Raw genomic sequence first — 27,945 nt, 5'->3', positions numbered from 1 at the left:
TAGACCGTCAGTTATTCCTATTCCAAGTACCCTGTAATATCACAGCAGTCTGTATTGATAATAAAGAAAAAAACTGTTTGACTTGAAATGTTGGACTATCACCGCAATACAGCACACAACACCCACATCTTTTCCATGATCCGTAGGCCACACACACACTCACAAATAAAGACATCAGACCATACTTATTTCCAGCTTTTTTGCATTTACAAACTTTGGCAAGCGCTTATTTATTGACATCCAAGCTGTCTGACAGTGACAAAAAGTCACAGCTGTTCCTTCACTTGGTTTTCTCTTTGCTGACAGTGGATGAAGGTGATGCTTGAAAGAAAAAAAAGTTTTCAGTGAGACATTCGACTCTGGTAAAAAATTAAGAAAGGCCTTTCTGACACTAGGTAAGGACTAGCGTTCTCCTTTAGCGTGGTAGAACCTCTGCATTTCTTCCCTCTGACAGTAAAATATAATTACACCTGTTTACTGTAGGTCTGGAGGGATCAGTGCACTCACACCTCTGTATTTCTCAAAGACCTGCTTTAACTCACCATGACATCAGGGACTAAGGGTCACTTGACGCTTGTAAAGGAGAAAAGGTTTCAAATGGTGGAGTGGAGTCCAACACGTTGTCAGTGTGTAGAACAGACCATGTGCATGGCAGCTGTTGCAGCTGTCTAGGAAAGCCACCTGAACAGCACCAGCTGAGCTGTGGCACCTGCACTCCAACAGTAGACTCTTGTGGTTTAATGTGTTCATTTGCAACGCTGATAACAATCTAGTGGTGGAGAGACTTCTCTCTGGAGCACTGGTGCCAGGCAGGCCACTATCCACTGTCCAATAGAAAGCTTTAGGGGCAGGTTGTCATAGCAACCACCTCAGAAGTTATCAAAATGGGCAGTGACATATTCTGGATAAATGGTGGGAATCTTTTTTCTTCTTCTTACTAATGAGTGGGATGGCAGGGGATGGTTTTGTTCATGCAGCATGCATTAGTTTTAAACAAATCTTTTAAAAACCTTCCATTTCAATCAGTTCAATCTTATCAGAAGTAAGATCAATGAATGATGAAAGTGCCAACATTAACAACTTAGGGGAATACTCAGGCAACAGTAGAGAATATGGGCACAACTGAAACATCCAATGAGATGCCAAGCTGCTGTCAAGTCATACCCCTTTTCTGCCAGATGAGTATGGAGGCGAGGGCTAGGACCAGGCATGCTAAAAAAAACAACCCAAAAGAAAACTCCACCAGATCAAGAGCGGGTTTAACACGGATGCTATCGTTGTATGTCAGCAAAGAGTGTCCTCTCTCCTCTACTCAACCCCAAACACAAAAAGCGTTCCTTTTAAACTTCAAACTACTTCCCACCCACCCCCTATACCTCCCACCCCTTCACACACAAAACTGTACAGTTGTCATCCTACAGTGTAAAATGTCTATATTTACATATTACATTAAAAAAGAGAAATAACATCCGTCGTGGTTTCATCCAACACTAGGTGTAACAGTGGCTCATGATTGTTCCGTAACTATGCCGGCTTCTGTTCGGATTCCACATCTGGAGTCCATTCCCTTTGGTGACTCCTCTATTTTAACAGAACGAGGAAATTCTGGTGCAGGCTGTTTCTGTTTCTGTGACACAAATCAATCCAATGTCAAGTACAACTAAAAGGCAAACACAAACTTTCTTTGAAAGAAAAAAAAGTCACAAATAGTCAGTCATTTCTAAATGGGGCCTCTGAAATTGGCCATGAAACCCATGTCCAACAACAGGACATATCTGTGGATACATTACATGACTTTTCCATTGTGTCGAGTCATTGACATAAAAGGAGCACATTTGCTTTTTCATGCAGTTGTGTAACTTGTTCTCTGACAAGGTTTTCACCCATGGGAGTGAACCTATGGAATATATACAACACACCCTGACAGTTGCTTATGCGTACATCTTCATTCCACCCTGTTTCACCTGATTGTTCCCCATCACAGTTCCATTCAAAGCATAACAACTATATCCCACTTCACACAACAATCATCCTTACTAGACCTTATAGTGTGCTCCACGCCTTACACGTAACAACAGCAGTGAAACACCATGTGAAGAACGTCTAAGGTAAAGAAAAACAGACTATTTACAGTAAGTAACTAACATTTGCTCCACATGTGGTTTGCATTTTGAGTGTACAATGTACCTTGACTGTAGTTTTACTCCAGAGAAGCAATGCTTAGTCATATCCTTCAGACACACAGCAAGGAGCTTTTGTGCACTAGTTCGGGCACAGCTTTTCTCTATATTTGGTTAGGTAACAAAGAATGGGCTGAAACAGAAGGTGACATGATGTGTCCTTCACCACCTCCATGCTAAATCTCTGGGTATTAATCAATACTGCATCTTATCTCAATATATTAAATATTAGTAACATGACTTCATGATTTTACATTACTTAAGTCAATTTTTTAAAATTACAATCAAATACAATAATACTATGGTTCCCATTTCTATCCCAAGAAGTATTGATACTTAAACAAGAAATTATGTCTACCCATTTTAACAGTTACAGGAGAACCAATGAATAATCCTTCCATTAAAGCTGCCTGATTTCAAATACTTAATTAAGAGATTTTAAATGACTTCATTTTTTTCATTTTTAAAGAACCATGACTATAGAATCATGCTTCTTGGTGTTAAAAAAATACTTGAATAAAAACACACAGAGCTTATGTAAAAAATAACACTCAAATGGCTGGAGCCCAAAACACTTGAAATGTGGGGGCCTCATTTGAACTCCCCACCGGCAATAAAAACAAAGAAGAGATGCTTTCTGGAAGATGAGGCTCCAGTATAGCCAACTGAACAGATGGCTCCATGTTCAGTTCCTTTGTAGGCATCTGCTTGGATCTGTCCTCAAGCATTTGAGACCAGGTGGCCAAAAGCATGCTGTTGGCTTGAGCCGCATCTAACGACTTGAACTAGAGACATGGCACTGGGACCAACTGGACTTAATTGGTTAGGGGTTGGGAGGAAAAGGATGCAGTGTTCTCTTGCAGGCCTGCTGTGGCAACAGTTACAACAGGCAGGCAGGCCTTGTGTGGGCACCAGCCACTGGTCAAAGGTGATCGCAGGTGTATGCACCAGCTGGTGATGTTCCCTCCCACACACGTTAGAACATCAGACAACAGATCCAGGCAGCAGAGGAAACAGATGGCAAACATGAGGGAGGCCTGTGTATTGCAAGGGGGAGGGATGAAAGGTGAAAGGTGGGGAGTTGAGGGTTGAGGGTCAGGCTTAGGTGTTCCTCAAGGCCAGTGCCTGTTCCAGCTCCTGTCTCCGCTGTTGAATCTGTTCATGAAGGAAGAGCAACACCACATTTTATATACATATAGCAGCTATTCTCTCTGGTCTGAGGATTTCTGCTTAAATACATAACAGTACATACATTTTGCAATGTTATTGAACATATACTGTACATCCGCAATATCCCCTATATTATAAAATATTACTACCAGGGCGTAATATTTTATCACAATTTATTGTCACCAATTTATTGTCATCAATAGATTTATTTCTGTTGGACTGTGCTACTCGGACTAAAAAAAGAACATCATATGTTTATTGTTTGAAAAGTTTATATCAGAGAATGAGGGTTCCATGGAAGTATCCCAGTGTGTAGTAACATCTGGGTGTTGGAGCACATCTCACCTTTGAGTAGAAATAGCGGCTAACAGCCTCCTGTGTCCAGGGCTCCTGGTAGAACTCTGCCCTCCTCTCCTCTTCCGGGTTACCCACAACATCAGTCATCAGCTGCAACCAAAGGCACACATTCAGTCAATACAACCCTTTACTCCCCCAGGGTCAATGACCATTCGGCAGTCTCATCCCAGCTCAATCAGGTGTAAGCATAATTAGTGTCTATGAAGAACCTTTTCATGACAAAGAACCTGTGAGTAGAACATTTTCTGGATACTCAGAAGAGAAACACATCTCCTAAATTCTAAACCAAGCCTGTCATGATAATGTTCCCCCATGGTAGGTATTTGCAAGTAGACAAACTGGGAAATACAGCCAGCATTTTGCTCTGTGGAGCCTAATGTACCTTAAGGTCTCTGCTCTGGGACTTGAGCCAGTCCTGGATGTAGCCTTTGGGGTCCCTGGAGAAACTGAGCATGAAGTCCCTCTGGATCTTCAGCTGGTTGATGGACTCAATGGTCTCATGGATCTGAAATATTAGACACATTACTCTCACTCTGTCTTCTGAAATATAGAGACTGAAATATGTTTGCATATAGGTCTGTACATAGTCATGAACAAGCACATTACTACAAGTCAACGGTATATTATTTTTACAGTTCTAAATGCACACGTAAAACAACAATATGATATTCCCTTAAATACGAATGTAGAAAATTGTAGAATCTAGCAAAAACAAACAAAAGTGGGCATGTTGGAGTACCCATGATCCTCCATAAATTTTTACAAAAGTGCTAGTGTGACTCTAATAGGATCATGTTCTGCATTACTGAGGGCGAACGGTATTGATCGCTCTATTGAACAGCCCAATTCTCTAGAGGGATGATTATTGGGTGTTTCCAGATGACCTGCTGACACCTACCTTGTTGTCCAGGGAGGCGATCTCCTGCTGATTAGCTGTGGAGAGGAGGAAGCTGCTCATCTGAGCTTTCAGGGGGTCCTCCACCTCAACATCAATATCGTAACACGCCGTCTTCTTCTGGTCATTAGGGTCCACACTGCAAAAAATATGAAATAATGAATGGTCCCAGACTTGTGCCAGGAATGTTCCAGACTTAATGCTTACACAGCGGTGTGTCTAAAAACTAATGAATACAAGTAACAACAAAACTAATGAATAAAAACTAATCTCTAACTAACTAACTAATTACTAATCGCTCCACAGTAAAACTCGCTGTCCATTCATTAACATTGTGAATGAAAGGATTTGACTGACCTGATGACGTGGTTGATGACTATGGGGTCAGGGGGCAGCAGCAGATTGGTGAGGCGCTGAGGAATCTCTGAGAACTTGAGCCGAGGGCAGTCAAATATCTGACCAGAGAGAACACAGGTTAGCATTGACTCACAAAGTCAGACAAGCAGTCAACCATCACTGTTTAATTACAGCATAGGAGTAGCGAATGCCCCACAGGGCGCAAGGTCATTCTGTCCATGAAGGGAATTGTTGTTTTGAGTCAGTAATACATGCTATCGATAGAGGATAAACCCTTGGTAAAAGTGAGTCACTCTACCTACCACACAACCTAACATAGATCCTGCTTAATAAGGCAACACATTTGACTTCATGTGCTAATACGTTTCAATTCTATTTAAATATCTGATCATTTTGCTGGTTGTAGGTTGAGAGTATACTCAGTTGAGAGCACAAAGTTGACTTATGAGAGCTAAGAACATATCATGGAATGCTACCAAACCCTCTACATGACTGTACACACCTGCTGGAAGTACTTGTCACAGTTGATGTACTCCTTATCGTGGGAGTCCTGGAGCTTGTTGGTCTTCACATACTGCCAGAGGGCCTGGATGATGCAGGACCGGGTCTGCGTGTGGATGCCCAGCAGACGAGCCAGCCGCGGGTCTAGTTTAAACTGGGGAGGCTATGGAGGACAGACACATCAAATGCTATCAATCACATAGCTGCCTGTCTACATGCCTCAATACAAATCAGACAGTGTTGTATTTTTAATATGCAGTGAATGACACACCAACAGACCAGGAATGTCTGTAGATGCCTTTTAGGCTGCATTATATAAAACGCATAGGATCTGCTGTTGCTTAGGACATGTTGCACTGAGGGCTTTTGAAACCCAATGGAGGACTGTTCTTTCTACTGAGTCTGCTGCACATGGGTAATGTCCATGCTGGCTAGCCCCCGGCTCTGGTGTCCTCACCTGGTAGTCCAGCATCAGCAGCAGGGTGCAGCGTACGCTCACGTCCCCCGGCCTCTTCACCTGGAAGCCGTCCGTCTCCTGGGTGGTGGGAGTGCGATGCCACTGTGGGCAAACACAGGTACGTGGTCAGTACCAGGCAGAGACACAGGAGCACAATCACAGACAAGGCTACATAATGCAAATGTGCATTTGGCCCTGAAAAACATTCTAAAACTTATCCTTTATCATCCTAAAACATATGTCTTATTGCTAGTATACTGCAGACATACTCTCTCTCTCTCTCTCTTTCTCTCTCTAACACACACACACACACACACACACACACACACACACAAACAGACACACACACACACACACACACACACACACACACACACACACACACAGGCAGGCGCACATACACACACACACAAACATAGGCAGGCGCGCACACACACACACACACACAGACACACACACACACACATACTTTAATACCATATTGTCACAAAGCCCAGTCTTTCCTGGCAACACTCACCATTCTCAACTAATTGGATGGGCCATAAGGATGGAAACATAGAACAAAAGAAGAGACCAGGATAAGGACTGTGGGGAAGGTGGGTTGATTTGACCTCTGACCTACACATGAAAGTGCTCAAACCCAGGGAGCATAGTGCTCATGGGCCAGTATGCTCCATAGCCAGTCATTAGCCCTGGGCATTGGCGGCAGGGGAATTGCACTTGCCTTCTGATGCTAACTGCTAGCTCATGTGAGCACGTAGGCAATGCAGTGCATGCCAGATTGTAAAGCGGTTGCTGCCTACAAATGAGATGACGAACCATAACTCTATGAAAAGGTGATGACTGAAAATCACGGGAAATGATATGGGTATTCAAATCAAATGGAAAATAAATTACAGAGAGCACCACAGTAGCGTAAACAAGCTCTTCAGAGGCAAGCGTGGCATCTGATTTGTATGCAGAAATGTTCTAAAGACGACACAAGAGGTTTAAATAAATGGTTTCAAAATGTGCCCCCCCCCCCTCCGCCCTCAACCCCACCCCTAGCCCCTCTATGCTCTAAGAACTTAATAGTGTGAAAATGGTATTGAAGCCTTAATCTTACCTGTGCATGGCTGCCCATTAGCTGTAAAGAGAAACACTTGAGGTTCTCCAGCTGAGCATATGAGCACTACGCATACAAACACCTACTGTCTCTACCAACACAGCATTTGAAGCAGCTCCGTGGGCTGAACACTGAACATCTCACAGGGCTACTTTACTGTAAATGCATTCACTCTGTTTCTGTTCCCATGTACATAGTCCTCTGTGGCTAAATCATTTACATCTCTCACCAACATTAAACTTCAATGGAAAAGTCATTATACTCGACTATACGGATCTCTTATCTGAACTGCTAATGTTTTTTTGTTGTTGTTTTTTTAATAAATTCCATTTATAAAATATAAATGGAATTCTACACTCTAAACAAACAAACCTAGACCCACTGAACCCCACACATACAACACAATGATATCAAGCTGAGAGTAACGGAAAGTAATGTCACAACTATACTCATAGTGCTGTGGTATTGTAACATTGCAAATAGACTGAACTTGAAACTTGTTTGCAACTTCCTTTACATCTTTAAATGCAGTCTGTCAATGCCCATTTGGAAACTGAGACAGTGCAAAGAAGAAACCTCAGTACATAAATGTGTGTGTGGGTGTGTGTGTGTGTGTGTGTGTGTGTGTGATAGAGAGAGAGAGAGAGAGAGAGAGAGAGAGAGAGAGAAAGAAAGAGAGAGAGAGAGAGAGAGAGCGAGAGACCAAAGAGAGTGTATATGTGTGGGTGGGTGTGTATTTATATGTCTGTCTGTGTGGGCTGCATACAGTATTTATGTTACTGCAGGTCATACTGTATATTTGTGTTTAAACATCTAAAAGGGATATTCTTGTCAAAGAATGCAATGTAAACCTCTAGTTTTAACAGTTATTTAACAGTTTGTGGTAGAACATTAATTTCACTGAAGTGCATTGTGAATTCAAACGAGTTTATTTAATCTGAAAAAGTGTTTTTCTCCTGAAAAACAACTCACAATAATTATTTTAGAGAAACATTTAACAATCGCATGCTGTGTTTGTACAGGAATCCTAGCTACCTCCTAACACAATGTCAACAGTTAGCAAGAACTCAAAGGCCCTTATGCCAAAACAAAGTGCGAGCAATGTGGCTCTCCTGAACAAACTGTGTCAATTGTACTCCATATTCGATCACACTTTAACAATTGTACTATTGACACACTCTTGTTGTGAGTTTTATGCACAAACACTTGTCATGTCCATGCTTTAAACACTTATGCTGACCTTGTCTCTTTACACTCTAAATGAGACGAAGGGTCAGCTCACACAGATGTTCACAAAGGACGGCACTGACTGAGAGACGCTGAGTCACGCCACGCCCAAGACATACTGGACTTAGCAGCAGAGGCGGCGTGTGAGTCCCCCACCCCCACACGCGTCACTGAGACGATGAGCGAGAGGGGTTGTGGGGAGGTCAGTGGGCTGTGCTGGGTCATGGGGCGAGGCGGCCACAGCGGAGGAGAACGACGAAACGAAGTGACAAGCACGGCCATCAGAAGACGTTTGGATTTATTTATTGCGGCTGCTGTGTTTTGCGGCTAGTAAGGGTCCAGCTGGCCTACATTAGTTCTGGCAAGTCAACTACTTTTAGACAGGTGACGTGCTGAGGGTTGTCTGGCCACAGTCATATAGAGACACTAGACATAGACTTCACTACAGAGATGACTTTGCCTACAGAGGAATACGAGGAAAGGGAGACGTGGGCAGTGTTTTTTTTTAGAGAAGAAGAACCTTTACTCACCTCCACCAGGTGGTTGTCTGGGCCATACAGGTCTTTGTCCAGCTCAATGACCAGGCTTTTAAAGAACGATGAGAACTTCCTCTTCTGTTTCCCAGGCTACGGTTTGAACAGAGATAAGGATGGTTAAACATAACATGCTAAATCATACGTTAATCTGAACTTATATAAATAAATATGCTCCATTTCTAAGCATAGATATTCTGTGGTCTTGGAAATTCATCTTTGCACAGGTTTGCTTACACAACTGCACTTAGCAAAGTCCACATAACTCTGGCATTCTGGAATGTTTCCATTCCAGACTTGACAAACATTCTGAAACCTCCAGCACTACTGTAAAAACACCCATTTCAGAATCAACGCAGAAAACAAAATAGTTGCAAACTTTTCACACATGATGGTGCTCTGTTGAATGATGGTTCTCTGTTGCTAGTAGGTTCTAACAAAGACAATTCTTTGCATTACGACAAGAGTGCCACCAAGAACCACAGGCCCACTTGTGTCTGGCTAGAGGAAACCACATGAGACGCTAATAACTCTCCCTCGCAGGGTCCACTTCCTCCAGAGGCGTCTCCTCACAGTGCCAGCTGCTATGGAAACCTCAACTAGCCGCTGAGCGCAATCTGAGCGGCGGTGGCCTAAACCGTCCGCGCAAGTTGAGTCAAATCGAGCGTAACAGGGAGCGACAATGCACTGCTGCCTCTTTCTGAAGTGCTCTTGGCTGCATGGGTCTATCAAAACAATCAATCACCCCCCTCCGCCACCTCTTCCCTTTTCCTCCTCGGTCCCGGCTAAGTAACTGTGGGCCAACTATAAACACACACTAGAACTAATCATTACCAATGTTTATGTCTCTGCTACGAAATGAGAGAAACAGAGAAAGAGAGGGAGAGACTCAGCTCGGGTCCAGCTGCACTGTGCAATCAAAGAGCTACCAATTTTCATATTTGAACGGTGGGGAAACAGAATGCAACCTCCCGAAGGGGAGGGAGGGGAGATGCAGAAGGGCTGTGGGCAAGAGCCACAAGGGGTATACTTAACTGAAAGCCACATATTTGTCATTGGCAGGATATAAGATCATATGTGTGAGTGGAATGCGTGTATGTGCACGCAGCAGAAGATCTGCAGTGCACGCACATCGCGCATATGAGGACGACACAAGGGTGTTTCAGTCAAGACTTGTTCCGCTGAGAGGGAGTTCAAGGTAGTAAGTATCTTTACGATGGCGGTCCCACGAGGCGGATGGATGTGGAAGGATCGATTTGTTCATAAATTACAAGGAAGGACGAACGTCCACAAATCTTGACTGTCACAGAGAACGAGAGGCTGTCTACGCTGCCCACTGCCATTAAGCAGGGATGAAATATGAGTTGCATCATGCGTACACTGCATCTCAATTCTGCAGTTCAGCCAAAGTCCCCCACCAAGTCCATAACATCTCTACCAAATCAAAGGAGACCAGAGCTAGTGCAATGCTGTCACTTAGAGTTAAGGAATTTGCAATATTTGTTGTAGTTGAGATACTTACGTCATCTAGCAGCTTGCCCTCCACCCTCAGCTCCCATGATGCAATGCTCCCGTCGGAATCTTCGGCATCAGGCTTGGCGGGGTTGAAGGTGTTTGAGATGTAAAGTCGCAGCTTTCTCTTTTGCTGCGTGGGAAAGCGAATCAAAGTGGTCAAAGCACATACCAGCACTTTCCAACAGTTCATTGCACCCCCCACTCTTAAACAGCCTATGCTTTGCTCTCATTCACCATAGGGGGCCCTAAAGGCAAAATCTTTCATATAATGATGCACTTGCACCATCCAATTACTGTGTTTATGTTGTAACATAATGGCTGGGGCAATTGCTTCAGCTCTTGATCACAGCTTAATCTCATAGCTTTCTGCATTACTCCTCGATACTGTCAAAGTAATGGTAATGGCTTCCTGGCAACTGCATAACAAAGTCTCCACAAATGTCTTTACGTTTCAATTAGATGGAGCCTCACATCAGCCTTGTGAGTCACTCTGAGACATGTCTGCCATATTAGTTGATGTGCAGTGCATGCAAATGGACATTCATACAAAGACTTTAGAAAGGGATTTGGGTGCCCACAGCTGCCTTGCTCTGTTCGAAACCACACCAAGTGTTGACCCTGTTCTGCATCTCTTTATTTTTAGCTAGCCTCATTTACCTGAGCGTTGTAGCCTGCGGAAACTTATCCTGCGCTTTTAGACAGGATGGATTTATCTCAGGGACTCGTGGTGTAGGTGTCAAACACTGTTCCCTGAGTGATGCTGCTGTCCTACAGCAGTGCAGTTAGACAATGGTGCCTTGGAGGCTGCTGGGCTGACCAGAATTTACTGGCCTCATAAAAACGCTAATTCAGATCAGCCCATCATTGAGGTTACCTTCATGGGTCTCTTCAGGGCCTCCTGGATATCCACCCTTTTGCGCATGATGGTTTGATCCAGTTTGCGTTCAAAGGCCAGCAGGTCCATATAAGCCTGGGACTCAGGCACCAGCTCCCGGATCTGTTAAAGGACAATCATACAGAAGGGAAGTCATGAGGAAGATATTCACTTTATCATCAGCGGGTAAACCCTGTATAACACCAATAATGAACACATGTTACACATGACTTTGAAATTCACATTCATATGACATGAAAAAAACACATGACAACATATTGATCACAAGCCCCTCTAGCCAGACTTGTTTGCCTTACACATTGTCCCTTAAACTGCCCTCACACTCTTCTATAGCAGCCAAGTTAGGTGTCAACCAGCAAAAGCGTCAAAAATGGCAGCACTGAGCGCAGACAATATGGCTACCCCAGCAGTGTTCCGCAGCGCCACCATCTCATGCCATTCGCGCCCATTCCCAGGGCCACATTTCCATTCCATCTGGCATGCCAACGGGCCAGCATCCAAACCCAGCCCTCGCCCACAGATTCCTCCACTGCACCAAACCCCAGACTCCTGTCCCTTCAGATGTCCATATCTCTCGCGCAATTCAATTCCAAATCAACTCATTCCCTCTCTTTCCGCCACTTTCTCCATCCCTCTCTTTCCGCCACTTTCTCCATCCTTCTTTTTGTGCCCGTTCTCCAGCTCCTATATCTCGTCTAGCGGGGCAGACGCAGACTCAGACGCGGCGCAGACGAGTGCGTGTTGCACCGCTGAGTAATCTGTCTGGCGCCAGGGCCTCGCTCCTATCACTGCCTCTGGCTCTCGCCACTCCGATAAAACGCTGTGAACTGTCTGCCTCACTCCGCAAACATGGCTTTTTGTCCTTTCTTTGTCTCACACTTGCTTTTCCATACACACACGCTCACACACACCACATACTAAACAGTCGTACTTTAAGTATTGTTGAGTTAAATGAAAAGACTAAATCTCAGACACGTGCCAAAGACACCGGTGGCTAACATCCCTGAATGCCTGCTAACACTAGCGCTGCTAGCTGACTCCCGGCAACGGCTGCGTCCCCCTGTGCCTTTCAGCCGATGCCTCCACACCCACCTGTGGCAGTGTAGTGCCCTGGCATGAATAACAAAAAAAGATTGAACTCTCAGAGGTGTATCCCCCCCTGATTTCAAAGGAGCCAATTCCAAGCTCAACTCTCGCCCGCTAGCTGCTCTGTTAGGGGAGGCTGAGTCATCTAACCATCACCCTCCCAAAAAAACACTCCAACCCCTCTACCTCTCCCTGCCTGTATAAACTGCTCTGTGCATAACCTTTAGCTAAACCTGGTTCTTTTCAGAAAAACCCTCACAACTGAAATACAACACTTCCATCTTCCCCCCACAGAGACATACACGTTAGGATCAAACAATATCAAGCGATGGGATATATAAGAGATTAATGCTTGCTCCTGCTTACCCTTTGTGGAAGGATCTTGTCAGCCATTTTCCTCCTCTTGGCGCTAAGACGGAGAGACAGAGATAGAAAGAGAAGGGGGGAGAGATGGAGAAAAACAGACAGAAAGAGGGAGAAAAGAGGTGTTACTATGGTGACTGATAGCGGCGTAGTATACGGGACATCTGCTAAAAATCTGGGAGCCATCCAGCATCCTGGCATCCCAGTGGTGTGTGCGTGTGTGTGCCAGTCCAGACGGGAATGAGGATTGTGAGCTCAGACACCCATTGCACCATATCACGTGAAGATTTGGCACGGGGCTCTTTCAACTCACCACATCACTGACTTGGAAAAGGTCTCTTTATGTGTACTGTGTGTGTGTGTGTGTCTGTTTGCATGTATTTATTTCACCTCCTCTCCAATACCATACCACTGATTTAATTTCACCCTCACACACACACTGGTTTGCATTTCCACATGCACTCTCTCCATGCTTTAATCATATTAGCATCTCTGTCCTTCCCTGGATCTAAGGAAGCAGTCATTCATTTAACCTCCGTTTGCACTTCAATCACACAAAAAACAAACTAAATTTGTTGGTAAAACCCATTGCTGGCACATCTGAATGATTGCGATTGTTTTAGAAGGGCAATAATTATGGTGGCATTACTGAAAGTAAGAACAGAAACTGTGTTGCGATGGTGTTCAGTCTAAACCCCTGGACACTACTCTTCACTTCTGACACTGCTGATGGTTGCTCACAGAAATGGCAAAAACATGTACAATCCTCTGGCTGATGTTATGCACAAGGTCCCTGCAGGACAAAAAATGCAAACTGTGGCACTCACACTCATGCACTTTTTATGTTTGTCACCGTAACAACATTCCAGAGTGCATCATGGGAGAGACATGCTTTGAGGTGGGAGTGGGGATTAAGAGTGTTTGGGTCAGAGGCATCAACATTCCCGCACACTACCACATCAGAGTCGTGTCTGAGGTCTATTTGTTTCATGACGGTCATGCTCGGTGGTTTGAACAGGCCTCTTACAGGGTTCAGAGGGTGTGAAGATGGCCACATATAGCCTAGTACTATATTTACATGTCAAAGCCAAACTGAGGATGTGACCAACAGCCTCTGCTCTACAGGAATTGACACCTGTAAATGGTGAGGTGTGCACTAGGGGTATTATTCTTACTACATGTCTTAAACAAACATCTGCCTGAATGCGAAAGCAACAAATAACACTTCATCGTCCGCTTATAAATGTCAGTTTGCTTGTGCATCAGCACTCTTGATGGAAATGGGAAATAGATTGCTTGCCAATGGAGAATGTGATTGTGACTGTGATTGATGATAGGCCCATACAGATCTGCCTGCAGCTCACACCAAATGAGCTGGATGACCCCCTGGTCTTAGTGGCGATGCTGCCCAGTCCATCCCACACAAAGGGGACACCAACAGCTCTTGGCTCCCACCACCCTAGTTGACAGTTGGAGCCAGAGTAACATTCCCCTAGAAATAAAAAAAACCTTCTGGCGCTTAGAGAAAACTCAGCAGGGTCCCATCAGTACTCTGGGTAGCATATTGTGGCTAATTGCTAGATACTGCAGCATGTTGAGGAGGGAATGGAGAATCCTTGGGGTGACAGTGACAAGGACACTTTGTGTTGTGCACGGTGAAACAGTCAGAGACATTCGACAGACAGACAGAAATCAAACCGGACGCTCACAGTGGAAAGTGTGTCCTCAAACGGCATATCCCACCATGCCATGCAAGCGGCTTAAAGCATGCAGCCGCACGTTCCTTCTCTAGGGGAGGAGGGAGGGGGTCAAAGTGAAGGTCAACCGCTCAGGGGGACATCCTGACTCTCTGGGGCCAAAATGGTCCAAAAAGCTCAAGAAACACTAGGGCATCTAATGTTTACCAATTCATAAAAACACTGCATGTTTGTACTAAATAAGGCTAACTGAATTATTGAAATATTTTGCATTTGTATGAGTATGATTTGGGATGGCTGTTTTGGTTTTGGCTTATTGCAAAAAATAGTCACATCAAAAAATACCAAATTTGAGGAAATAGCAACTTAATTCTACTGATGTAATCTGACAGTGCAGTGACAGTGCAAATAGTACCCTGGGATAAAACTCTTCAAATATGAATAGCAACTAGCATTTATGATGGCTAGTTATAAAATACTGATGAATACAGTACAGGGAAATGTGTGCTTTTTTCAGTGCTGCAGAGCCTTGGGGAACTAAAAACGAGCCTCCTGGAAATAGACGAGTACAGCTGTGGGAGGATACAAGATCTTGTGATGGAACTGGTCTGGAGTGTTGGGGCTGGGCAGGAGGTGAGGAGGGGGAAGAACGCTGGGGGGAGGAGGGGGAAAAAAACTCATCATGCAGCAGAATGAACTCCTACTTTGATCCGAGCGTGGGATCTGATTGGGCATCTCTCATGTCCATCTGCCTCGCTGGCATCTCATTGGCTCCGGGGAATCCCACTGGCTTCCTAGGAGTTGACGGGATTTGAAGGGTCTCTGATTAGAGGGTGTTGGTGACAGAGAGCATGAGGTCTGAAGACAGCCAGTATGTGTGTGTGTGTGTGTGTGTATATGTTTCCCTGTATATGAAGTCTGAAGACAGCCAGAGAATGTGTGTATCTGTGTGTGTGTGTGTGTGTGTGCGCCTGTAAATGTGTTTACCATCTGCAAAAAGTGTGTGTGTATGTGTGTGTGTGTGTGTGTGTGTGAGGGCATGTGAGAAGGACAGTTTGGGCATTTGTGTGTCAACGCATGTACGCATGGATAAACCAGCAGCCGGTTGTTAGAGTAACTCATAGGCCCTGTGGTCTGACCGCACTGCCATGCTTCACAAGTCTGACAACAACAAGGTCACATGTACTGTGACACAGATAAACAACACAGTGATACCTTTGAAAATAAACCAGGGAGTTAAACAAATAAAAACATATCATTTCCTATTTCCTTTATTTCTTTTCATACCAGATGAGCTCTGTTCAGACACTGCGAGCAGTAGCTCAGTGGTCTGTAGTTTGGCAGGGGGCGGTAAGGGGTTGTGCAGCCCCAGTTAGTGTGGGTCAGGAGGGGGACGTTCGCACTGATGGAGGACAGCTGGTCCGCTCCGTTCTCTCACGCTGGGAGCACCTGGCTCACCGGCGCCATCCATCAGCCCGTGACAGAGGTGCCCGTGGAGGGGCGGGCAGGTGGGGCTGGGGGTGGGGCGGTCGAAGGCGGAGGGTGGGCACGGGGGAAAACATTTCCCTGCCGTGTCTGACAAGGTCGGGCGCCCGAGCGTGGATCAATTGCACTGTGGTGAGAGGACGGCTGCGGTGGGGAAAGTGAGAGAGGCAGAGAGGCCCCAAAGAAAGAGAGGAGAGAGAGAGAGAGAGAGAGAGAAAGAAGATGTGTAGACACACAGAGAGATGACAGAGAGAATCTCAGCAAGAGAGGGAAAAAAGCAGGTATGCACCAAAGATAGACAAAGGGAGAGAGAATGTATGTGTGTGTGTGTGTGTGTGTGTGTGTGTGTGTGTGTTCCCCATAATGAGGTCTGAAGGCAGCCAGAGAATGTGTGTATATCTATCACTTACTCTATTGTGTGTATAAGTGAGTGTGTAAGTGTAAGCGTGGGAGTCGTAGGGGGAAAAAAGAAAGGAAAAAAAAAAGCGCCTGTGTTCCGGCTCCCTCGGCTGGCTGCTCCATTGATCAGCTGGCTTTAATTGTGCTACCTGCCCGTCTCGGCGGGGGACCAGAGTGGATGAGAGAGAGAGAGAGAGAGAGAGAGAGAGAGAGAGAGAGAGAGAGAGAGAGAGAGAGCGAGCGCTCAGCCAGTCACTCGACAGTCTATTAACGCACCGTCTCGGGGGCCACGGGGGTCACCGGCAGCCGGGGAGCGGCAAATGAGGGACATTTAGTTACACTGTACCGGCCGCGCTGGAGATGGCAGCTCGTGAGACGAGGTTCGCATGAGGGTACGCAGAGATGCGGACTGACTGCCCGACAAAGTGGCCAGATAAAGCCACTACACACTGGGAGCGTATGGCGCGTCATGTCTGTGTAGTGACCGAGGCCAAGTGTCATAAAAACAAAGGCAGACCAAAGAGAGGGGGTCTGTCACATTATCCACGCTCAGTCTGGACGTGAATACTTATAAACTTACATACTTGTTTATCTTGGCATACTTGTGTGCTTGGCATGCTGGTTTATGTGCTTAAAGTAAGGGAGCAAATTGGCCACGGCTGGGTCTACGAGACACAGACTCACAATATACCATAGAAAAAATAAGCCAGTTAGGTGTGGAGGCACTGAACCAGATTTAGTTAAGCGCAGGGATATGGAGCAGCCCTGGTCAGTGTGTGGCTCTCTCACAGAGTTCTGGAATGTTTTTGTCAGTGCTGAATTTACGTAGGGGCTGGACAGAGGCATATAAAGACAGATAGCCTCGTTCTCTCCTGGCTGGACTGTGGACGGGCCACCCACAGGAAGCAAATAAAAAGGAGACAGAGTGGCAGTATTCATCAGAGATACCGGAGCCTAACAGTAAACAGTCACACACACACACACACACATACCCACACACCCACACACACACACACACACACACAAACACAGACACAAACACTGCACAGATCACTGACGTCAGTAAAACACTGTACATGCCATTGATTAATAGGACAAATAAAGAACTGAGGTGGAGTCTGTGCGTTTGTGAATGAGCGTGTGAAAGGCGAGAGGACATACAAACTCATGGGAATGAGATCCATAAGAGTGTATATGACCTCACACAGACTCACAGAGATTCAAACAAATATACTCACACATACACACACAAACACACACACACAGATGTGCACACACACACACTCACACGCACACACACACACATACACACAGAGAGGAGCTGGCGACACAGTGATCTCCACTCACTTCCTGGTCCTGTTCTGGACGGCAGGCTGCTGCTGGACCTGCTGAGAGGCAGCGGGCCGCTTTCGGCTGGGCTCCATCCCCGGGCTGGGCAGTCCGGGGCGCACGGCGGGGCTGCCCCCGTATGGAGGGCCCGGAGGTCCCATCGGCGCCCCCTGGTGGGGCATCCGTGCTCCAGATGGCATGCCAGGACGCTGGGAGACAAAAGGATTAGGTTAAAAGTGAATGAATGAAATATAGCACATAGATGTTCAGGCATGTGATTGTGCTTGGCTAGGATGTAATCTCAATCAATCATCAATTGTCATCAGTCATCAATCAATCATCAATCAATCATCAATTGTCATCAGTCATCAATCAATCATGGCTTCCTCATCTACTTCCTCTCTACACATCTACTGTCAAAACTGGACTTTGCTTTGATGCTTTACAGCCTACCATCACGTGTTATCGATGCCAAAACCTGGACATCCAATGAGTCGATGGCTTGGACTAATTATGTAAAATCAATACAATGTCAGGCTCAACACGGTCATTGGATACTTCCTCTTGAATTCCTGGAGCTGGAGACATGATGATACTGCATACTGCAATAACTCCTTTCCAAGTACAGACATCAACAAACCAATATGTGCAAATGAGTAGAAGCTGAGGATTTAAAAACACTAAGTGACACATAAATTCATGCTGCACACCAAGACTTATAAGGACTCACTCACACACACACACCTGCAAGATCATTATTTAGTCAAGCTTTTCTTAATAAACAAAATAGCTGTGTGTTTGCAAGCATGGGACACTCTCTGATAAATCACACACTACAGCCCGGAATCTCTGAACCAGGAATATCTCCTCACACACACACACACACACACACACACACACACAGAGACACACACACACACACACACACACACACCACCTGGTGTGGTCACTCCTCCAGAACAGCTGTACAGAGGCTGACACCTGCTCATCAACTGAATAATGTCCTCATTGTATTCAGCGATGAATACAATCCAGACTAGTCCATGTGTATTATATGTGTGTTCTCTGAACTTTGAAAAACTGGGCTGAGCATGACATATTCTGCAGTCTGCTGTCACCCACCCATCCCACACACACACACACACACATGTGCATGCACAAATACACACACACACACACACACACACACACACACACACATACACACGCACACACACACACACACACACAGAGACACACATTAACAAACAAATTTCCATGCTGTTCCATGACAGATATCTGTCCTGATTACTTTGTGCTCACTGGCAGGATATGACGGCTTGCAACCACTTGCGCTCAGCTTTTTTAGGCAATCAGGAGCAAACTTCCCGAGGAGAAAACAAACAGGAGCGCAGATGGCATGCTGAGCGCGGCGTCAGAACGTCGTCTCCGAGCGCGAGGACGTCGGAGCATCGGCCTGGCCAGGACTGATCAGAGACTCCGGTACACTTTTCAACCCACTAAGGGGGGAGACGCACGTCAAAATGACTTCTCCCAAGGGGCGAGTGCAGCATAGGCTGTGTTTGGCAGTCTACATGACTCAACTGCCTTTAATGAGCATCACTGCCGCGTAGACTTTGGAAACAGAGGAACTTTCGCAGTTAAAAGCATCAGATCCAACTTCCCTGAAACCTTCGTCTCTCTCGTTTTTTAACGACCATGGGAGGGAGTGCAAACACACTGGCGAGCCAATTACTTTTTACGAGGTAATACACCGTTAGTCTTAATAAGGCAGTTTTGATACAGCCCTGTTATAAAATGGGCTTCTTTTAACTAGGCAGGAAGTGCTACCCTGGCATCCTCGTGGCTGTGAGATGTAGCACCTGGACGGGAGGATTTCAATCACTGGTGACTTCCTGTGGCGAGCGAGAGGTGAGATGAGTGCGTAAACACTCTCCTGATCCGAGGTTAATGACCGACATTCCCTCAACAACTGTGCTCGACAGGGGGTGGGGGTAGGGGTGAGGATGGGAGACACACACTCATGCAAACACACACACACACACACACACACACACATGCTCCTAGCTGGACTCTACACCGTTGTGAAACAGGCCTCTGCTGGAAGGCATGTTGCAAAATTACAAATGTTACAACTACCACTCAGTGTAGCGCAATGAGAAGAGAAAGCCTAGAAACCCCCACCAATATCTGGGCGTGGACCAGACCTGTCCTCTAGGTTAGACACACAACCGACCGTGTGCACACACACATATGAGCACACAACCATTACATAAATATTAGTCTCATTCATACACACACACTGTCAACCATATGCACACACAAACATGAACCCCTATATACTGTCACATGAACACACACAAAGATGCATAGGCCTACACTTTTATATGGGTATGCATACTACACACACACACACACACACACACACACACACACACACACACACACACACACACACACACACACACAGAGAGAGAGACAGACAGAGTAAGTGAGAGTGTGTGTCTGACTGGTATCAGGCATGAGATGGTCTTATCTAGTTCATTCCTGCAGCAGGGTGCTGTAGTGTGCTGCAGTGGGGAGGCAGATAACCGGGGCCCCAGACCCCGAGCACATCTCTGTTCGCCTCTCCGCTCCTGCAGCATCACTGAACCCGCTGACTCAACAACAAGCCACCAACAGGCCCTCCCAGTTAAACACACGACCGGACTGGCATGGCGGCTATCAGTGCACCCCTGTGCCAGTGCCACACACAAACACACACACACACACACAAAGCAAATGAAATGAGGCAGAGATGTGTTTATGTGCGGTGGGTGAAGTGAAATTAAGATGGGCAAAATGTAAAAGGAGTAAAGAATTTCACAACAACCTAATAAATATGCCTGCCTGATTTAAGCTCCACAACATAGTCATTTCTGACAAGTGAATTTATCCTGTGTAATGACATTCTTTGAATTATAGAGAGCAGGCGATATCTTTACAGAGCCCACAGTCAGAAGTGTTTCAGGTAATACACTGCCTTTTTAATCTGTTTAATTAAGTCATCTTTGTGCCATTTTCCTGATACCTTCCCATTCTCATGTGGTGGGATAGACGGTTCACACCTCATGTAGGTGGCCAGACGGACTATTTCACCGCTGATTAACTGAGCTGACCGGCTGGATACGCAACGCCCTGGACCGACTTCTGACTGTTTGTGAATCTTCATTAAAGGCCAGCTAACACACTGAGAGCACAGAGGGTGGCTTTGTCCTGGGGCGGGCTGGAGCGCTGCCTCCAGCGCGGGCGTGAGGGGTCACCGAGGTTGCAATGGAGCCCGTCCGTCCAGGGAGAGAGGGGGCTCTGGCGCGAGGCTGCTGAGGGGCACAGGTGGTGCTGTCAATCTGGGGTGGGGGTAAAACCAGCGAGCAGCTGTGCGATCGCTCCGGCCTGCCTGGGCATCGTGTTTTTAACACAAGCCACACACATGCACACACACACACACACACACACACGCGCACACACGCACACACACATGGACACAAATACATTCACTCTCTACACACAATATCCCTCTAGAACAAATAAAAATACCTAGGCTTTGTCTCTCTTACCCTTGCCTCTCATACCCGCAAACACAGAGACTTTGTCTTTCACACACACACACACGCACACACACACAAACATACAGAGGCACAGACGCACACACCCCCACACACATACACTCACACAACCATACACTCACACACACATACACTCACACACACACACATACACTCACACACACATACACTCACAAACACACACACATACACTCACACAACCATACACTCACACACACATACACTCACACACACATACACTCACACACACACACATACACTCACAAACACACACACATACACTCACACACACACTCACACACACCCCGACACACAAACTCTGTCTACGTGTGGCTGTGGGCTCTCTGGGCTCCTGGCCAGTGCCTCTTTCACCTCTCCTTGAGCTGCTCACCCGGGCTCTTCCTCTGGTTTCACTCTGCTATCAGAACAAGAGGACACCCACCTCCACTGCTCCCTCTCTCTCCATCTCTCTTTTCTTTCTGTCTGTTTCTTTTATTCTCTCCCTCACACACACACACACACACACACACACATATACGGGCAGGCAACACATGCACACACGCGTGGGCGTGGGGCCAGACCTCTCCGGCGAGGTCGTGTTGGAGGTCCTCTGGCGTGAAAACGAGGGAGTGAGGAGGAGCACAGAAGGAGTGTGTGTGTGTGTGTGTGTGTGTGTGTGTGTATGTGTGTGTGTGTGTGTGTGTGTGTTTGAGTGTGTGTGTGTGCGCGCGCGTTTGTGGTTTCTTGGGGTCAAATGTTTTGGGTGAACCACAACAGTAACATACTGATGGGCAGATCTGAAGACATTATGACACTGTCAGGGGTAGAAGTGCAGTGCACACATTCAAAAGCCTGCATGCCTGCACCACCACACACACACACACACACATAGTACTGACTTCATTCCATCTCCTATGCCTGCTAAAAAAACTAGCCTTTCGGATACTTGGGCCACTGCCCACCTAAAGACTCAAACTGATGTAGGTGTTGATTTGACATTCACCATCTCACAGGTTAGACAGCCAAGTGATGGGAGGAGAAAAAGACAAAATACTGAGGAGAGACAGGAGAGGGAGAGAGCTCTGTGGTAGGTAGACAAGAAACATCATGACCTTCACAGCCCACAGCATGGTGTATGTGTGTGTAGGTGTGGGGTGTGTGTGTGTGTGTGTGTGTTACTGCATGTGTGTGGAGGTCTTGTGCATCTCTCTTATTTTTGTTACTATTCTTGCAAACTCAGAGGTAATGGTGAACCCTTGGAAAGCAGTGTTGACCCTTCAACTGGATGAGGAAAGACAGACATTTCTCAATCCCTCTTGCTGAACAACACTCACACTAGACTGAACCGCCCTGAAGGGAACCACCAATTCTATCAAGAATTAGCTTTAGAGAAGCTAAAGAAGACTTGCTGGCCTGCTCATAACAGGAACCCATTGTAAACCGTGTCTCTAATGTCTTTTCTTCACCTGTAAGCTTGCGCGCTAAGCGCTAACCACTTGTCCTCTGGAAGGACTTTGGAAACGTAAACACGCCTACGCGGCACTGTGCAACGAAATAGCAGAGCGTGTCACAAACAAAAACAATCCTGACAGAAAAGAAAAGAAAAAACTAATTCCGAGCGGAGACGGGCTGGTCTGGAGGAGACATTGGCACTGGGGGCAGAGAGCATTAACATGCAGACGGCTGTTGGCAGAGGTAGCGAACAGCCGGGGCTCCGACGGAAGGTCAGGGAGAAGAAAGAGCATGTGGCATCGGCAGGAACGTCAACGAGGCCGAAGGCACGACTGATTACTCAAGAGAAATCATTACTGAGACCCCTGTACTGCAGCGGCAGAGCTGGGACAATTGAAATCAAGTTCTTTTTGGCTTCAGTCTGCTCCCAAAGATCTTGGGAGTTGTTTGAATGATGCCAAATTGAGAAGGCAAGGTTAGGTCACCCTCCTTACTGTCAGCCTTCTGATGGTTCAGTGAGTGCGCGGCGGAAGAGAGAGAGAGAGAGAGAGAGAGAGAGAGAGAGAGAGAAAGAGAGAGAGAGACAGAGAGAGAGAGAGAGAGAGATGGTCAGACGGACTGAGTTGTGATATGAATTGTAAACGCGGCTCGGGCGCGGTGCTGGCAACCGAGGGCAGCTGCGAGAAGTGGAGCGTGGATACAGTGGTGTCTTTGTGGGAGCGGTCTCGGAAGCACGCCCCTGATGTTTCATGGGGGTCAAAGGTGAACTTGTCTTGTGCCTGGCATCATGTTGCTTTTTTAACAGCAGAGGAGGCAACAGCTGTGAGACCAGGCCTTTTGGTGCTGAGAGGTTTTCTTACTTTGGTTATTTGTCTTCCACAAAACTTATATTGCTAGAGAGAAACTATAATACAGCACCAACATATAAACGGAAGCCACTGCTTTCATATTCAGCAATAGATTAAAGTATGATACATTAAAGATATGATATGATATGACACATTAAGGTACCATGACTACCATCTTAACATATAAATCCATTTCCTAGGTCACCAACCATCAAAATGTGATTTAACATGAATAGATTACATATTATAAATATACAGGTAGAGAATGAACAATGTTAATCACTCTAAGCACTATTCATCCATGGCTATTTCTAAGACCTACCAGCATCCATGTGAATGTAGCAACCATGGTATAAAGGCTTCTTGTATTGTCAGTCAGTGAAAAGCACTGTATATAGTTAGCCACTGAATGGGAGCTAAGGTCTTTCAACCCAGTAGCAATACCACAAACCAGCAGTCACCACACCACCTGACCCCAAGGTCAGCTTTATCTATACAGACATTCACAGCGTAGAAAAAACAACAAAAAGAATCTGTCTCTCATTAACTAGTACAATGTGGGAGGAGGAGTGGAGTTCATGTGTGTGGGGGCGTGTATGTATGTGTACTGTATGTGACTACAGAATGAGAGTGGGAGGGAGAGACAGAAAGGGCACCCAAACATTCAAAGAACATTCAGATACATACAATTACTCTCTGCTCTCCTAACCTTATATACAACACGTACAACCCATTACAGGGGAAACACACTCTGCCTACAGAACTAAATGAAAGAAAAAACTAATAGCATTCAATCTGCCCGTGTCACCCCATAGATGCCAAGACCACTTATTGGCATCACTGTGGCAATGCATGGCGTGAGTAGCATTTTCTCACATCAGTAAAAAAAAACAGATCAGTGTCTTTCATCATCTCAGCCTCCCTGTCACTAAAATACATCTCTATTTCCTCCAGACCAGTGATGTTTTCATACACCATATACAGTCTACTTCAGTCTGAGCTCTGTAAACACATGCAGCGCAAGAGAGCATTGTCTGAAGGGCCATTTCAGCTCTCAGACACATCCTGTTGCAGGCTCTGGCAGGGAGTGTGTGTGTGTGTGTGTGTGTGTGTGTGTGGGGGGGGGTCCTCAAATCAAATGGTGGGAAACATTTAGCTGGGAATAGCGGGAGCTTCGTCAAGGTTAATTAGACCACTGGGACGCACGCCGCTTACTTGAGTCGTTTATCACTGATGCGCTGCTGCTGCTACAGCTACTGCTAAATTCTGCACCCAAACCAGCGGCAGTGGTGTAGGCCAAAAAAAGAGAAACCCATTATGCTCAATCCCACCGCAATGTGATTTATACGCAGCGAGCCGACTTCTAAAAGAGATGTCAGATGTTTGCAATTCCAAATGTCTGTAGCATGTCAATGGGGAAGCCCGCAGAAATGGCGCATTAAAACTTCTGTTTTTGTCGTTTTCTTGAAAAGCGGCCATCCACTGTGAGGGCCGGCATAACTGTCAGCGAAGCACAGAAAATAACTCACTCCACAAAGCCAATTAAGTCATAATGTTGGCACGAGCCTTTCTCCTAATCAAACCAAAAAAGGCATTACGGCGTTGGCCCCAACTCCAGCTGTAAAACACAGGCATCAAATGAGACGAGACAACTAGTCTGCTCTGTGGCTGAGGTCTCTGATGTTGCGGCCCCTTAGTAAGTACCTCTAAACTTGGCTGATTAGTTCTGAAGTGAATGGCCACAGCAAAGTCTTTGGTCTCAAAGTTACCAACGTTCAGCTCTTTGGACAAACAAATGGATCTCGAAGCAGAGCATTGCATAGCTCAATGAAGTGCTACAAACAGTGCAAAGAAATGACAGCTGACCTTTTAGGCAAAACACAAAATTACAAAGTTGTATTTCTTTCTGGTGAGACCACATTGACCTGAAATGACAATGCAGTGAGAGATTTTAAAAAGGCTCACAGCTGTTCCTGCTTGACAAAGCAGGGGTTATCATTAATAAAATATCATATTCTTTCTGAGTTGAGATTGAGAAACAATGCTGCTGCAGTAAGCTCACTCTCCTCTCCTCTCCCCTCGCACTCATTCTATCACTTCCTCTGAAGACGCACGTTCACTCTTTTGAAGTTATTTCGGTGAGTTGCCTCCTCAGCGCAAAAAAAAAATATATATATATATAATATGTCTGAAGAACCGTCAACATTTGCATGGTCTGTCAACAACATAAACGCAGTGGTGGCGTTCCAGATCTTGTGCTTGTTTCTTTGCTAGCAGTGCGATCCACTGTAGTCTGCTAGTGACTCCGGTGCTCTGAATGAAACAGAATTGGCCAGCTCCTCTATCCACGCTCCCAGACAGATCCTGTAGCCAGGAGGTTTGTCTGCTGTCTTTCCTTCCCTTCCCTTTCTCTCTCTCTCTTTCTCTTCCTCTCTTTGTATCGCTCTCTTCCATATACAAACGCACGCCTGTCTGCGTGCCCGACTGACTCCCTCTCTCCTGCCCACCCCCACCGCTATCGCCACCACAGCCCCTCTCCGTCTTTTCTCCAGTGCTGCTTTAAAAAGAAAGGCAGCGTGCGCGAGGCTGGAAATAACCTTCACATGGACGGCTCAGCCTGCTATCGCGTGCACACAGACGGCAGCGGTGGCGGCAAGGCTCTCTCTCTCTCTCTCTCTCTCTCACACACACACACACACACACACACACACACACACACAGAGACACACACATACACTCACCACTCCATGGACGAGGAACTCAAACAGTTTGCTCTTGGTGGCTTTGCGAGCTCCTCCAGCCGACTCCTCAGTGGCCATTTCCCTTGTCCCCCTGCACGCCCCGCTCTTGCTGTCCTCTCTCTCTTTCCCCCTCTCTCTCCCTCCCTCTCTCTCTTTTGTCTTTCCCTCTCCCTCGCCTCTCTCTCTCTATGTCTCTCTCTCCTTTTCACCCTCTGTATAACTCCCCAGCCCCCCTCCCCTGCTCCACTTCACTTCCCTTCCCTTTGTGTTTTCCTCTGACTGCTGTCCCTGCTTTCTCTCCCCCCTTCTCTCTCTCTCTCTCTCTCTCTCCCTTCCCTGTTCTCTCTCTCCCCCTCTCTCTCTCTCTCTCTCTCTCGCTCTCCCTCTCTGTTTTCAGCGTGCTGCCCTGCTGGGTCTCTCACACAGTCTCGCACTCTCGTGTAGTTGAGCTGCCTTTCATGCAGCCGGCAGAGGGGACGAGAGCAAGAGCAAGAGCGAGAGAGAGAGAGAGGGAGAGAGCGAGGGAGAGGGAGAGAGCGAGATAGAGGGGGGTTGGAGAGGAGGAAAGGAGAGGAGGGGGGAGGAGGAGGAGGAGGAGGAAGAGGAGGAGGAGGGGGCGACGTGCGTGGGGGTCTGGCAGGGGGGTTCCGGCCGGCCCACCTCCCTGCTGCCCAGCCCCCTCTCACCGCAAACCGCCACCCCCTGCCCCCTCCTCCACCCTCCCCTGGTGCAGCTGTTACATTCCATTGGTAGATAAGGCCATGCTCACTGACTGGCTGACTGAGCCCTGCGGTGGGTGGGTGAGCTCGCCTCCCCAGTGAGCTAGTCGCCCCAGCCTCAACCACCCTTCCCTCTCTCTCTCTCTCCATCTCTCTCTTTTCCTCTCTCCTTTCCCTCTGCATTCTCCGCTCTGCTGCAGTCCAGTGTGCGGTGGCCCAGGGAGCATGGCTCATTCTCAAAACAGAGCAGAGCCTCTCTTAAAGGGGGTGGCTTCCCTTAAAGGGGCCCGGCTCATTTCTTTTTGTTTTTTTCTCTCGTTTGTTTGTCTTTTCCTTCTCGCGTTCCAGCTCACGCCTTCCATTGGGGGGTTTCCAAACTCCTCCTTGCCTACCTGGCAAACACTAGCGTGGGGCTAGCTGGAGATTCTGACCTCTGCAAACTCACTGTTACCATATCTCACAAGCAAATAGGTTCCCTTTTTTCTACTAATATTAAAGATCAATGTCAATGATTTTCTTGAATAAATAAAAAAACAATTGGACAACTTTACAACCTGAACAAATTAACATTACACATTCCTTACACACGCATGAACGCATACTATACAAAAAGCCTACTTATAAATATAACAAAAAGATATCCCTATATTCAAAATGGTTATAGGTCACCATACATACTAACAAACAACCAGATGCTCCACACATATGCTCCATTAAGGCACATACAAACGTAAGAGGATGGATCCCTCTGTTGTACCTCCCCCACTTTTAGCTCTTCTAAAGGGCATCTATCAGTCAAGGCACTCTCTCACACTTGGAAACAAAATGAAATGTGCAAATAAGGACACACACACACACACACACACAAAGATAGAGTAAATAGTAAATTACATTTAATTCGGTATTTACTATTTCACCATTAACCACCAAGTACATGAAGGCTAATGGACCAACTTTACAATCAGTGCTCAACTATGAAGGTCAGAAATATTTGAAATAGAACAGGGATGATACTGAGGAGCTGCTGTA

The 27,945-nt window shown here is 46.4% G+C and overlaps 1 protein-coding gene across 2 annotated transcripts; it reads right to left on the bottom strand.

Annotated features, from left to right (window-relative positions):
- Positions 1–190: 190 nt before the first annotated feature.
- On the bottom strand, positions 191–26,345 carry smarcd3b (SWI/SNF related BAF chromatin remodeling complex subunit D3b). 2 transcript variants are annotated; one of them, XM_076290677.1, is made up of 14 exons: positions 26,198–26,345; positions 17,570–17,760; positions 15,043–15,132; positions 12,645–12,687; positions 11,172–11,294; positions 10,305–10,427; positions 8,780–8,875; positions 5,918–6,019; positions 5,462–5,623; positions 4,960–5,057; positions 4,606–4,741; positions 4,090–4,212; positions 3,696–3,797; positions 191–3,335 (listed from the first exon to the last, which is right to left on the bottom strand). In XM_076290677.1, exons 1-14 carry the CDS (start codon positions 26,273–26,275, stop codon positions 3,282–3,284), a joined length of 1,521 nt encoding a protein of 506 aa, XP_076146792.1. In that variant the 5' UTR covers positions 26,276–26,345; the 3' UTR covers positions 191–3,281. The 2 variants fall into 2 exon arrangements, with proteins under 2 accessions (XP_076146792.1, XP_076146793.1); XM_076290678.1 differs by lacking the exon at positions 15,043–15,132.
- Positions 26,346–27,945: the final 1,600 nt, after the last annotated feature.

This window comes from Alosa pseudoharengus, unplaced genomic scaffold, assembly GCF_046254945.1.
Source record: "Alosa pseudoharengus isolate Yale_2024_CS ecotype anadromous, Long Island Sound unplaced genomic scaffold, YU_APseudo_1.1 YU_APseudo_1.1_scf_18, whole genome shotgun sequence".
Classification (NCBI taxonomy): domain Eukaryota; kingdom Metazoa; phylum Chordata; class Actinopteri; order Clupeiformes; family Clupeidae; genus Alosa; species Alosa pseudoharengus.
Note: the sequence above shows the minus strand (reverse complement) of the source record. Positions and strands in the feature narration are given on the sequence as shown.